Raw genomic sequence first — 13,586 nt, 5'->3', positions numbered from 1 at the left:
TTTACATATGATATTATTCCTTAATTTCTTGAGAAGCAATGATGTGGTTTGACTGCATTTGCAAAATTAGTTTGCTCTAAGAACATGAACATGGTGTCCAAGATGAAAGTGCTGTGAACACCAAGTCCATTTGAGTTCAAATCCTCAATAAACTAAATGAAAAACAGCCTTTGGCTGAAAACTAACAGATCAGATAACTTCATTACTTTCTCTCTTACTCTGACTTTGTCTGTCTCTTCGAGTGCTAACACCCTTTCCCAATGTTTTGTGCACCTGCGTATTACTTTGGTAATGTTCTCTCCTGGTTCCCACACCCTTGCTGAGTCAGTTTAAACCCTCCCTAACAGCACTTGTAAAATATCCAGCAAAAAATTCAATCTCAGCACTGTTCAACCTGTTTGATACAGGTGCCCTCTGAAACGGAGCAAGCCCCAGTGTTCCAGGAATCTAAAGCCTTCCCTCCAGCATCACCTTTCCAACCACACAATCATCTGTCTCCACAAATTTCTTCATGTACTTGCACTTTAGAGATTTTGCTTGCTAATTGGCTGTCTAGCTCCCTAAACTCCGATTGCAGGACCACATTGCCCTTTCTATTTACTTATGTTGTTATTACTAATGTAGAACTCTCCACGTGCCACAGGATGGGCATCCCACATAGCCAAGCTGTCCAATCATTCCTTAACTTGAACTTGTGAGTTTCTTGAGTTGACCCAATCATTCACTGTATGGCAAGTAGGTGTCTTCGGTGGGGAGACCAAATACACATGACTTCAGGTATGATCTCATCAAGGCCTTGTATAAAACTGCAGTAAGATATCCCTAATTCTGAACTATCATCATCTTGCAATGAAGGCCAACATGCTCTTTAGCTTCCTAGTTGTTTGCTGAACCTGCCTGTTTACTTTCTTTGACTTGTGTACAAGGACACTTTATACATCCACGTTTCCCAAAAATCACCCACTAAATAATACTCTACTTTTCCATTTTTCACCCTGAATGTATGACTTCATATTTATCCATTTTTGCATCTGGAATATGTTTGCCCACACAATTCAGTTATCTAGATTACCATGAAAGAGCCTTGCATCCTCCTCCGCTCTCAATTCTACTTAGTTTTGTGTCATTAGCAACTTGGAAATATTGCATTTGGTTCCCTCATCCAGGTCATTTATGTATATAATACTTGAGGCCCAAGCACTGATCCCTGTGGTACACCAGTAGTCATGCCTGCCAGCTGAAAAAAGACCCACTTATTCCCACGCTGTTTCTGGTCTGTCATCCATTTCTCAATCCATGCCAGTATCTTCCCCCAAGGTTCCATGTGCTTTAAACTTGCCCAATAGCCTCTTAAGTGGGACCTTAACAAAAGCTATTTTCAAATTCCCGCTGATCTATTCCACTAGTTATGTCCTCAAAAACTCCAGTAGCTTAATTAAGCATCATTTCCCCTTCATGAACCCATGCTGACTTTGTCTAATCCCATTAATGTTTCCAAGTGTTCTGTTATCATGTCTTTTATAATAGACACAAGCATTTTACCCACTACTGATGTTAGGCTAACTGGTCTGTAATTGTGTTTTTTCTGTCCTTCCTTTATAAGTCCATAAGATACATAAGCAGAATTAGTTCATGTAGCCCATGAAGTCTGCTGTACCATTTCTTAACCCCATTCTCCCAGTAACACTTGATCACCTTACTAATCAAGAACCTATCTATCTCTGTCTTAAATACACTCAATGACTTGACCTCCTCGGCCTTCTGCAGCCATGAGTTCCACAGATTCACCACACTCCAGCTGAAGAAATTACTCTTCAACTCTGTTCTAAAAGGTCATCCCTTCACTCTGAGGTTGTGCCCTTTGGTCCTAGTCTCTCCTACTAGTGGAAGCATCTTCCCCACATCCACTCTATCCAGAGATAGTTGGAACTGCCGATGCTGGAGTCTGAGATAACGAGGTGTGGAGTTGGAGGAACACAGCAGGTCAGGCAGCATCAGAAGAGCAGGAAAGCTGACGTTTCGGGTCTGGACCCTTCTTCAGAAATGGGGGAGCGGAAGGGGGCTCTGAAATAAATAGGGGGGCGGGGGCAGTGATAGAAGGTGGATAGTGGAGCAGATAGGTGGAGAGATGACTGACAGGTCAAGAAGGCGGCGATGAAACTAGTAAAGGTGAGTTAGGTAGGAAGTGGGGGTGGGGGTTGGTCAGTGAGGTGGGAGGAGCGGACAGGTCAAGATGGCGGGGATGTGGGAGGGTGCTAGTTTTGGGATGAGGTTGTTAATGGGGAGATTTTGAAGCTCGTAAAGTCCACATTGAGACCATTGGGTTGTAGGGTTCCATGGCGGAATATGAGGTGCTGTTCCTCCAGTTTTCGGGTGGCATCGTCCAGGGAGTGGGAGGGGGAGCTGAAGTGGTTCGCGACTGGGAGGTGTTGTCGTTTGTTGCAAACCAAGCGTAGGTGCTCCACAAAGCAGTCTCCGAGCCGCCGCTTGGCCTCCCCGATGTAGAAGAGGTCACATCGGGAACAGCGGATACAATAGACCATATTGGCGGATGTACAGGTGAACATCCGTTTAATGTGGAAGGTTTTCTTTGGGCCTGGGATGGAGGCGAGGGGGGAGGTGTAGCACCTCCTGCGGTTGCAGGGAAAGGTGCCGGGGGTGGTGGGACTAGTGGGGAGCGTGGAGCGGACGAGAGTCGCGGAAAGAGCGGTCCCTCCAGAAGGCGGATAAGGGTGGGGAGGGAAATATATCCTTTGTAGTGGGGTCAGATTGCAGGTGACGGAAGTGGCGGAGAATGATGCATTGAATCTGGAGATTAATGGGGTGATACAGAATTCCCCTTGTCCTCACGTCTTTGTTTTTATTGTGGGGTGGGGGTGTGAGGGCTTAGGTGCGTGATCTCAAACCCCTTAGACAATCTCAAGAGTTGAGGTTCCTTCACCATCCCCTCCTGGATCCTTCTGTCTGCCTTGCTCATTATCACACAGTGCTGTCCCTGACCGCTCACTGAATTTGAGGTAGTTAGTCAAAGGGGTTTGATTGCCTCCTGAAGCACAGTGTCTGGGTAACTGTCCCCCTCCCTGATGTGTCCCAGTGTTCTAAGCTCGGACTCCAAGTCATTAACATTTTTTAAACTGGAAAAATGTGCTTTATTCGTAAAAAATTCTCTTTATGTACATGCACGGTTGTTAAAACAGTTCAGTCTTTGCGTATGAAGAAAAAAGAAACTTGGAATTTGACATCCCCTGCAGTTGCAAAGCATTTTCTGCTCAAGGCTCAAGGACGTCTTTGAGTGGGCAAATGATATTCTGAAGCGGCAGGGTGAGCAGCCAGAGGTTATGGTCCATATTGGTACTAATGGCATAGGCAGAAAGAGGGATGAGGCCCTGCAATGGGAGTTCAGGAATTGGGTAAAAAGTTAAGTTGAAAACCAGGACCTCTAGGGTTGGGACCTCGGGATTCCTTTCTGTGCCACATACCAGTGAGGCTAGGAATAGGAAAATAATACTGATAAATATGGGGCCAAAGAGCTGGTGTTGGAGGGATGGCATCACTTCTGTGATCACATGACTAATTTTCTTCTATGTCTTGTAGAACATGGCTATACTACCCATTGTTTCCATTTTTATGATTGCCTATTATATTTATGCTGTTCCAAGTCCAGATTTTAAAATTTGCTTTCAGCATAATATAACAAGAATTTTGTTGCAATTATGACGGATGATTGCTTTTGTTCTTGCAATGTTTAAGCTTCAATTTGCATAGATCTATGAAGAGATTCAAAGGAAGGCCCATAGAAACAAAATAGTTGCAAATTTTGTGAAAATATACTAATCAACCTGTCACTAAAAGCTTCTATAGGTATGTTGGGGAAGTTCATGGGAGTGAAGGCTGATAAATCTACAGGCACTGACAATCCACATCCCATAGTAATTAAGGAAGTGGCTGTAGAAATATTTGGAGGCATTGGTGATCATCTTCCAAGGTTCTATAGACTCTGAACAGTTCCTCCAGTTTGGGTGGTGGCTAATGTAACCACTCTATTTAAAAAGGGAGGCATGGATAAAATAGGAAATTATAGACCAGTCAGCCTGACATCACTAGTGGAGAAAATGTGAGAGTCCATTATAAAAAAATTTAATTGTTGAACACTTGGAAAGCAGTAGAAGGATCAGACAGAGTCCCATGCATTTATGAAAGGGAAATCATGCTTGACAAATCTACTTGAAATGGTCAAGGATGTAACTTGTAAAATTTAAGGAAGGGAGCCAGTGGATGTGCATTTTTTGACTTTCTGAAGGTTTCTGACAAAGTCCCACAAGAGATTAGCGTGAAACGTTAAAGCACATGGGATTACAAATAGGTATTGAGATGGCCAGAAGACTGGCTGTCAGACAGGAAACAAAGAGTAGGAATAAATGGGTCATTTTCCAAATGGCAGGCAGTGACTAGTGGGATACAACAGGATCCGTGCTAAGACCCTAGATATCCATTATATATCTTCATGATTTAGATGAAAGAAGAAAACGTAATCTGTCTGAATTAGCAGATGACACAAAGCTGGGTGGAACGATGGGCTGTCAAGAGCATGCAGAGATATTGCAGTGTGATTTGGACAAGCTGAGTGAATGGGCAAATGCATGGTAGGTGCAGTATAATGTGGATATATATGAGGTTATCCACTTTGGTAGTAAAAACAGGAAGGCAGATTATTATCTGAATGGCTATAAACTGAGAGAGGGAAATGTGCAATGAGACTGGAGTATTCTCTTATACCAGTCACTGAAGGTAAGCAGACAGGTGCAGGAGGCAGTCAAAAGGCAAACTGTATGTTGGCCTTCAGAGCACAGGATGAGAGTTTAGCAACAGGAATGTTTTGCTTTAATTATACAAGACCTTGGTGAGACACCGTCTAGAGTATTGTGTGCAGTTTTAGTCTCCTCATCTGAGGCAGGATGTTTCCTGGGATGACAGAACTGATATGAGAGGAGAGGTTGAATTAGTTTTGATTGTGTTCACTGGAGCTCAGAAGAATGAGGGTAGGATCTTGTAGAAACCTCTGAAAGTCTAACAATACTAAACAGGGTAAATGCAGTAAAGATGACAGTGGTTACAGGGAGTCCAGAACCAGGGGTCAGGCCATATAGGACTGAGGTGAGGAGAAAGGTCTTTCTCTCACCCAGACAGTGGTGAGCATGAGTAATTTGCTACCACAGAAAGCAGTCAAGGCCAATTACATGATTTCAAGAAGGAGTTGGATAGAGCAGTTAGGGCTAAAGCGGGAACAGGCTATTGAGTTGGATGATCAGCAGTGAATGGCAGACTAGGCTCAAATGGCTTACTCCTCCTATTTTCTGTTTCCATGTAATCATGTTAAATAAGGATTCACATGGGACTTCTTGATCCTTTGAGTTCTACTATGCAAGCCTTGGTTAACGATTAGCAGGAGTAGTGCATGGGGCACTTTGTTTTAATATATTTTTCTTCTTCCCCTTTTTTTTAGGTTCCCCCATGCTATGCTCACTTCACCGTTTGAGAGGGCATGCAGGTCACCTGCTCCTAGGCCTCTGCTGATGTTTCTCTGTAAGTGGCTGCTGGAAGGTGCATGAGATTGGCTATAGTTTCTTTTATTATTATTGCACTCCCTTTGGGAAAGCCTCCACATAGTGTTTCTTCTTGATGTCTGAGGCAAGATCAGGAATTTACCATATGCATTATGGCAGGTGTTTCTCTGGCATGATTTTTTTTCTGGCATAGCCCGTTGCTATACTTAGTATATTTGGAGATATTGTTTAGGCCAGCTGGATCTGGTCTTAATGCTGGTTACTAAATTTTGGTGAATCATTCGTCTCCAGATACCCCCTGTAGTAACTGTCCACGCAACAATTATTTTGATAACTATTATTAATGGATGCTAATTCACTGATGTGTTTTTCTCCAACACTTGGAGAATCAGTAATGCCAGATTTGATGTCAGACAATGATGCACAGTAATAGTGCAGCACAGATCCACACAGATTGGGATTGTACAACCTCAATTTTATGCAATGCCTTTTAGTGTAATAAAATTCCCAAGCTGTACCACAAGAGCATTATAAAACAAAACGCTAGGCGATTCGTCTCCAAACTATTATGCACCTCCCAGTGGCTAGTTGTAAAGTGGCATTGGTGGAGGCCTGAGAAAAGGTTTTAGTCCCTGCGTTAGGAGGAGAAAGTGACAAATAATCAAATAAAATTTCATTTAGACGTAAATGGGTTTTCTCTTGCTGTGGTATCACAGATTCCTAGTTTAGTTTTCAGAAGATTTGTAACATCTGTGCTATACATTCCTTTAAGGAGGACTCAAATATGAGATCAGCTAGAGGAATATAAGGGCAGCATACATTCAGGTGAATGAATTAAATCCATTTTGGTTTAGCACAAGGTCCAGGATGGTCTTGAACTGCACTGATATCAAACATGTGTTCCTTTGCTTCAAATATTTATTAGTTTTCCTTTCAAATATGCAATATTCTCGGCCTCAACCGTTCCCAGTGGCAAAGTATTCTGCTTCACACCTACAATCCTCTGTAATTTAGTTAGTCCGAACCTTTGCCTCACATTGAACGAGAATTTTAACTTGCTCACCCTCATCATTGACTTCCCAATCAATGAAAGTCTTTTCCTATTTCAGTCATCATATTCCTCATCAAATCTTAAAAGTTATATTAAATACTATCTTGGGTTAACCCATGAGGTTTTAGCAAGTTAAATTGTTGATATTTAAAGAAATAAAGGCAGTCTTGCACTTGTATAATATCTTTCATGACTTCATATGTCCTGAAGTGCTTGCAGGCAACAAATATTTTTGAAGTAAAGTCACTGTAGTAATGTAGGAAATGTGGTGGTGACCAGATAATCTGTTTTTATAATGTCAACTGAGAGACAAGTATTAAACACAACACTGCAATTAACTCCCTTTGTAATAGTGCCATAGATCATTTGAGTCCACTTGAAAGGTCAGTTGTGACCTTGGATTAGCATCTCATCCAAACAGATGGCACCTGGGAAAGTACAGTATTGCCTTAGTATTGCACTGGACTGCAAATGAACTTTGCACTCAAATTCTGGGTTGATAGAGCCCACAGCATTCTGACTCGGCAAGAATGTTTTTAAATGGTTCTGTAGTTGAGTCGTGCCACTGCATGATTCTGACATTGGAGGAGACGTGACTGATTGTGCTGGATTACTCCAACAGGAATGTGACTGATTAAATCTCCAGTGTCTGATCATAAATGAAATAAAATGCATTGCTTCCCTGTAGAGAACGTGACTTGTTGCTAAAAAGAGAAAAGGTCCCAAAGCTTTCCACCTTGCATTTGTTAGGATAATGTGCAAATTCCAAATGATCGCGCTAATTTTTAACAAGTGGAGAAAAAGGGTGCTGATTAATTGACAAATTGACTCTGATTTACCAAAGTTTTGCCACAGAGAAAGTAATGGAAACTATAGACTCCATATTTACAGGCAATTTTACAAAAACACTTTTCTTTATTTACTCAATGGATCTTGGCAGTACTGTCACTTGTAGCAAATGTAAATGAGCCACATTACAAGCTTGACTGTCTGAAATTGGTAACTAGTTGTAGTGGTATTAACAACACTTGGGATCGTACAGTAAAAGCTACCCTTTCACACAATCGCATCCAACAATAAATATTTTGTTTAAGGTTTCACAAGTGTGAGTTGGTTGAATTAGGTTTATACTGTGATTAGGAACAGATGGAGAAACAATATTGTTTGGTTCAGGAGACTGCCGCAGTTCAAGAAGGTAACTCGCCACCACGTTAAGGGCAATTAGGAATGGGCAATAAATCCTGTCCCAGCCAACGATGCCCATATCCTTTGAGTGAATAAAGAGGGAAATAAATCACTGTCATCGGGATACATGGCCTATGTACCAGACATCACACTGGCACTGAAGTTAATTGACAGCATTGCTTGGTTATGTGGTAGGCAGAATTTTGGTTCTGGACTGACAGCATGCTGTTTGTGGAATATACAATCAAGTTATCACTGCATAGTAGCTATGTGTAATGGCTTGTTTAAATTCCTAGCCCTTTCCAGGTCTAGCTTACATGAACTATAGAGAGAGGCTGAATAGACTGGTGTTGTTTTGCCCGGAGCATCAGAGGCTGAGGTTTATAAAATCATGAGGGGTATGGAAAGGGTGAATAGCCAAGGTCTTTTCCTCAGAGTAGGTTTAAGGTGAGAGGGGAAAGATTTAAAAGCGACCTAAAGGGGCAACCTTTACACACAGAGGGTGGTGCGTGTATGGAACGAGCTGCCAGAGGAAGCGGTGGAGGCTGGTACAGTTACAACATTTAAAAGGCATCCGGATGGGTACATGAATAGGAAGGGTTTAGAGGAATATGGGCCAAATGCTGGCAAATGGGACAAAATTAATTTAGGATATCTGGTCGGCATGGACACGTTGGACCGAAGGTTCTGCTTCCATGCTGTACTATGTGACTCCAGATTCTCAGCAATGCAGTTGACTCTTAACTGTCCTCTGAAATAGCATAGCAAGCCACTCGGATCCAGGACAATTGAAGTTGGGCAACAAATGCTGCACATTCCCATGAAAAAATGTGGGCAAAAATAATCTCCAGTCATCAGTTGTGCTGATTCCTTTGACCAGTGAGGAAAGTGGAATCTGTGGCTGTCAGGAGAGGTTCTTTGATATTTCTGTTAACTGTATCATTTAAGGTTAAGTGGGGATTATTGATCAGGTGGTTACTTGAGACATTGGCACGGTGAGATTTCCACTGTGGTGAAACCTATTTTTCACTCTAAATAAATCAAAGTAATGATTGTCTGTTGTTTCTTCCTTCACTGTCTGGCTTTATTTCTGAACAAAACCAAAAGTTGCTGGAAAAGCTCAGCAGGTCTGGCAGCACCTGTGAAGAAAAATCAGAGTTAATGTTTCATGTCCGGTAACCCTTCCTCAGAACGTCCTCAGATGTTTCTTCACAGATGCTGCCAGACCTGCTGAGCTTTTCCAGCAACTTCTGTTTTTGTTCCTGATTTACAGCATCCACAGTTCTTTCTTTTTATAATAATTCCTCCCTGGTTCCCTACCAAAGTCCAGAAGACCAATGCTGCCCACATGATAGCAGTGGACATCTCACTGCTATCTTCCCTCCACTAGTATTTCTCAGTGCCTTTGTTCCCTCCGTTGGAACAATACCAAAGGTTTCAGACATCCCGTCTTTATTGTATCTATTGTCTTTCAGTAAGTTTGGCTGCCAAAAAATATAACTTCAGAAAATGTTTAAATTCCTTGGGGAGGTAATGGCCTGGTGGTATTATTGGTAGACTGTTAATCCAGAGACCCAGGTAATGACCTGGTTCAAATCCTGCCATGGCAGAAGGCACAATATGAATTTAATAAAAATCTGGAATTAAGAATCTAATGATGACCATGAATCCATTGTCAATTGTTGGAAATACCCATCTGGTTCACTAATGTCTATGAGGGAAGGAAACTGCCATCCTTACCTGGTCTGGCCTACATGTGACTCCAGACCCACAGCAATGTGGTTGACTCTTAACTGCCCTTTGGGCAATTAGGGATAGATAACAAATGCTGGTCTAACCAGCGACGCCTTGAACCTATGAATGAACAAAAAAAACTTTCGAATTTATAGCCTACTGAAGAACTGTTTCACATGTTCTCCACTCTCTTCATGCAGAAGTTAATGTATTCATAATTTTAACCCTTAATCTACGTATTACTGTTCTCTAGTTTGTGTCAGAATATATCATCTCAAAAACATACATAGGTAGAAATTTCCCATTATGAGGTACTATAATTTTGGATGACTTCTGAATATAGATTCTTACTACAACTACTTCAGATATTCCTTTCATGTGCTGTGGCTAATGTTTATTGTTAAATAATGTTCAGCAACTGCTGTTTCTTTTTTTTTAGGTTTCTTGATAACAGGCTCTTTGCAACTTGCTCTGATGATACTACAGTAGCACTGTGGGATTTACGTAACCTCAACTCAAAAGTCTGCACGCTGCATGGCCATACTAGTTGGGTAAAGAACATTGAATATGATACAAATACAAGACTGCTGGTAACATCAGGATTTGATGGGAACGTAATCACATGGGACACAAATAGGTTGGTATTTTGCATTTTTTTTTTAAACAAGCCTTTGTATGCTGAATAAACTGTGTTTGTATTATGTAAGATTGTACAAGTCTGGAAGGAAATATAAAGTTGTGCAAAATTAATTGTAAAATACTATTTTTAACCTTTGGAAGGCATCACTTTTTTGCTACTATCTCTTGCCCAAAGGGTTAAATCTTAACAACAGAAATACATTTCAAGAACAGTTTTTCAGCAAGAATAATAGATGAGATTTTAAAAATAAAACTAGCATGTCTTTCCTGCGTAGGTCTGCTTTGTCATTTTGTTGAGGCACAGTTTCAAAGTTCTTTTTATCAACCTGTTATGATGCACCTCTGTGGCAGATAGGACTTGAACCTGGACCTTCTGATTTAAGAGATAGGAGCATGACCACTGTGCCACAACACCTGAAGTGCAATTTCTATGTCAACATTTTTAATGAGGAAAATTATATGTCACTGTTTATCTAGTCACTAATGTGACATTTCATTCAGGATTGCCATAGTTTTGTTTTCCACTTCATAATTGGGTACATAGATGTATTTTCAACCAGTTGGGGGTGGAATTTTAATTCAATTAATAAATCTGGAATATAGAGCAGTATGGTGACCATGACACTATCACCAATTGTCATAAAAATCCATTTGATTCCTTTAGAGAAAAGAATCTATATATTTACCCAGTCTGGCCTACGTGTGGCTCCAAATCCACAGCAGTGCAATTTGCTCCTGATTGCTCTCCAAAATGACCTAGCAAGCAACTCTGTTAAAGGACGATTAAGCATTGTCAACAAATGCTGAACTTGCTGGCAATCATTGCATCCAATGAAAGAAAATTGTTTGAAAAATGGGAAAGCAGGATGGATTGATCAGAGTGATAATGACTGTGGAGAGGAGGGAAAAAGAACCCATCCATGTAACAGCCCTGGAAACTTACTTATGTGATGTTGAAAAGGTTATGTCTTCAGTGCCAGTCATATATTTTAAATATTGATTAAGGAATTGTCTTTTTTCAACTTTTATGCTGGTTACTTATTGCTTTGATTATCTTGGTTGTTATTTTTCACTGAGGAGGCAGTAACTTGAACCTTGGAACAAGAAGAGACCATTTCAGTTCAGTTTTCTTATCTGCTTATATGGTTACCTCATTCAATGATTTGTCACCATCTTTACACTTCCTAATCCCATGTAAACTTTTTTTTAACATTGTCATTCATTGATGATGCTGTTAAGGCCAGCATTTAAAGTCCACTGCTAATTGCTCTTGAGAAGTGATGGTAAGCCACCTTCTTGAATGAATTTCTTGGCCATTCGGAGGGTAGATCTGAGGTCAACTTAGAAATTTAATTCCAGAAAGAGTAATTTGGTAATGGCTTGGTTACAATTATTAATGTCAACTTTTAATTCCTTTTGGTTGAGAGATACTTTGTAAAAGATCGTACAGGATGTGATAAGTGGAACCGAAAACCATATATATCCTTCATCCAAGTTGGTCCCAAGGTTTTCAGATAGAGGATTCCTGACCTGTATTGAGTCAAACACATTAATGGCAACAAAATGTTTTTTTTGTGACCCACAATACTTAGGCTTAGTATTTATTGGTGATGTGATTGCTGTTTATGGCTCTCTGAATAGAGTTATAGAGTCGTACAGCACGGAAACAGACCCTTCGGTCCAACTCATTCACGCTAACCAAATATCCTAAATTAATCTAGTCCCATTTGCCAGCATTTGGCCCATATCCCTCTTAAACCCTTCCTATTCATAAACTCATGCCTTTTAAATGTTGTCATTGTACGAGCCTCCACCACTTCCTCTGGCAGCTCATTCCATACACACACCACCCTCTGTGTGAAAAAGTTACCCCTTTAGGTCCCTTTTATATCTTTCCTCTCTCACCTTAAATCTATGCCGTCTAGTTTTGGACTCCCCTACACGGGGGAAAAAAACCTTGGCTATTCACCCTATTCACGCCCCTCATGACTTTATAAACTTCTATAAGGCCATCGCTCAGCCTTTGGCACTCCAGGGAAAGTAGCCCCAGCCTATTCAGCCTCTCCCTATAGCTCAAACCCTCCAACCCTGGCAACATCCCTTGTAAGAAACAAAAACAGAAGTTGCTGGAAAAGCTCAGCAACTCTGGCAGCGTCTGTGAAGAGAAAGTCAGAGTTAACTTTTTGGGTCCGGTGACCTTGTAAGCCTTTTCTGAACCCTTTCAAGTTTCACAACATCCATCCTATAGCAGGGAGACAGAATTGCACGCAGTATTCCAAAAACGGCCGAACCAGTGTCTTGTACAGCCGCAACATGACCTCCCAACTCCAATACTCAATGCACTGACCAATAAATGCCTCCTTCACTATCCTATCTACGTGCAACCCCACTTTCAAGGAACTGTGAACCTGCATTCCAAGGTCTCTTTGTTCAGCAACACTCCCCAGGACCTTACCATTGAATGTATATGCCCTGCCCTGATTTGCCTGGCCCAAAATGCAGCACCTCACGTTTAACTAAATTAAACTCGATCTGCCACTCCTCAGCCCATTGGCCCATCTGATCAAGATCCCGTTGTACTCTGAGGTAACCACCTGCGCTGTCCACTACACCACCAATTTTGGTATCATCTGCAAACTTACTAACCATATCTCCTACGTTCACATCTAAATCATTTATATAAATGACAAAAAGCAGTGGACCTAGCACTGATCCTTGTGACACACCGTTGGTGACAGGCCTCTGACCTGAAAAGCAACCCTCTACCACCACCCTCTGTCTTCTGCCTTTGAGCTGTGTATCCAAATGTCTAGTTCTCCCTGTATTCCATGTAATCTAACCTTGCTAACCAGTCTGTCACAAAGAACCTTGTCGAACGCCTTACTGAAGTCCATGTAGATCATACCCACCGCTCTGCCCTCTTCAATCCTCTGCGTTACTTCTTCAAAAAACTCAATTAGGTTAGTGAGGCACAATTTCCCATGTAAAAAGCCATGTTGACCATCCCCAATCAGTCCTTGCATTTTCCAAATACATGTACTTATTAATTTATAATAGTACTGTCATTGTAGGGAGATGCTTGACTGTTCCCATGTGATGGCATTACAGACTCAGTGCATAATTCAGTGACTAGTAAATAGGATTCTTCATAGAATAGAATTTTACAGTACAGGAGGATGATTCGGTCCATTGTATCTGTGTGGCTCCCAAAAGCCAACCAGTTCGTCCCATTCTTCATCCCTATTCCCATAGCCTTCTAACTTCTTCACTTTCAAATATATATTTAGCTCTATTTTTGAAACTTCCTATGGAGTTTGCCTCCACCACTCTCCCAGGCACGGCATGCCAAATCCTAACAACTTTCTGAATAAGAGATAGTAGGAACTGCAGACGTTGGAAAATCCGAGACAACA

At 41.3% G+C, this 13,586-nt stretch overlaps 1 protein-coding gene across 1 annotated transcript in view; it reads left to right on the top strand.

The window, feature by feature from the left end:
• The window catches only part of wdr32 (WD repeat domain 32), a 55,452-nt gene that overhangs the window by 12,390 nt on the left and 29,476 nt on the right, over positions 1-13,586 (top strand). Inside the window, exon 3 of the mRNA XM_048620517.1 lies at positions 9,974-10,171. Coding sequence (XP_048476474.1) covers positions 9,974-10,171 — 198 coding nt within the window. The remainder of the gene's footprint in view (positions 1-9,973; positions 10,172-13,586) is intronic.

This window comes from Rhincodon typus, chromosome 1 (genome assembly GCF_021869965.1).
Source record: "Rhincodon typus isolate 14 chromosome 1, sRhiTyp1.1, whole genome shotgun sequence".
Taxonomy (NCBI): domain Eukaryota; kingdom Metazoa; phylum Chordata; class Chondrichthyes; order Orectolobiformes; family Rhincodontidae; genus Rhincodon; species Rhincodon typus.
Note: the sequence above shows the minus strand (reverse complement) of the source record. Positions and strands in the feature narration are given on the sequence as shown.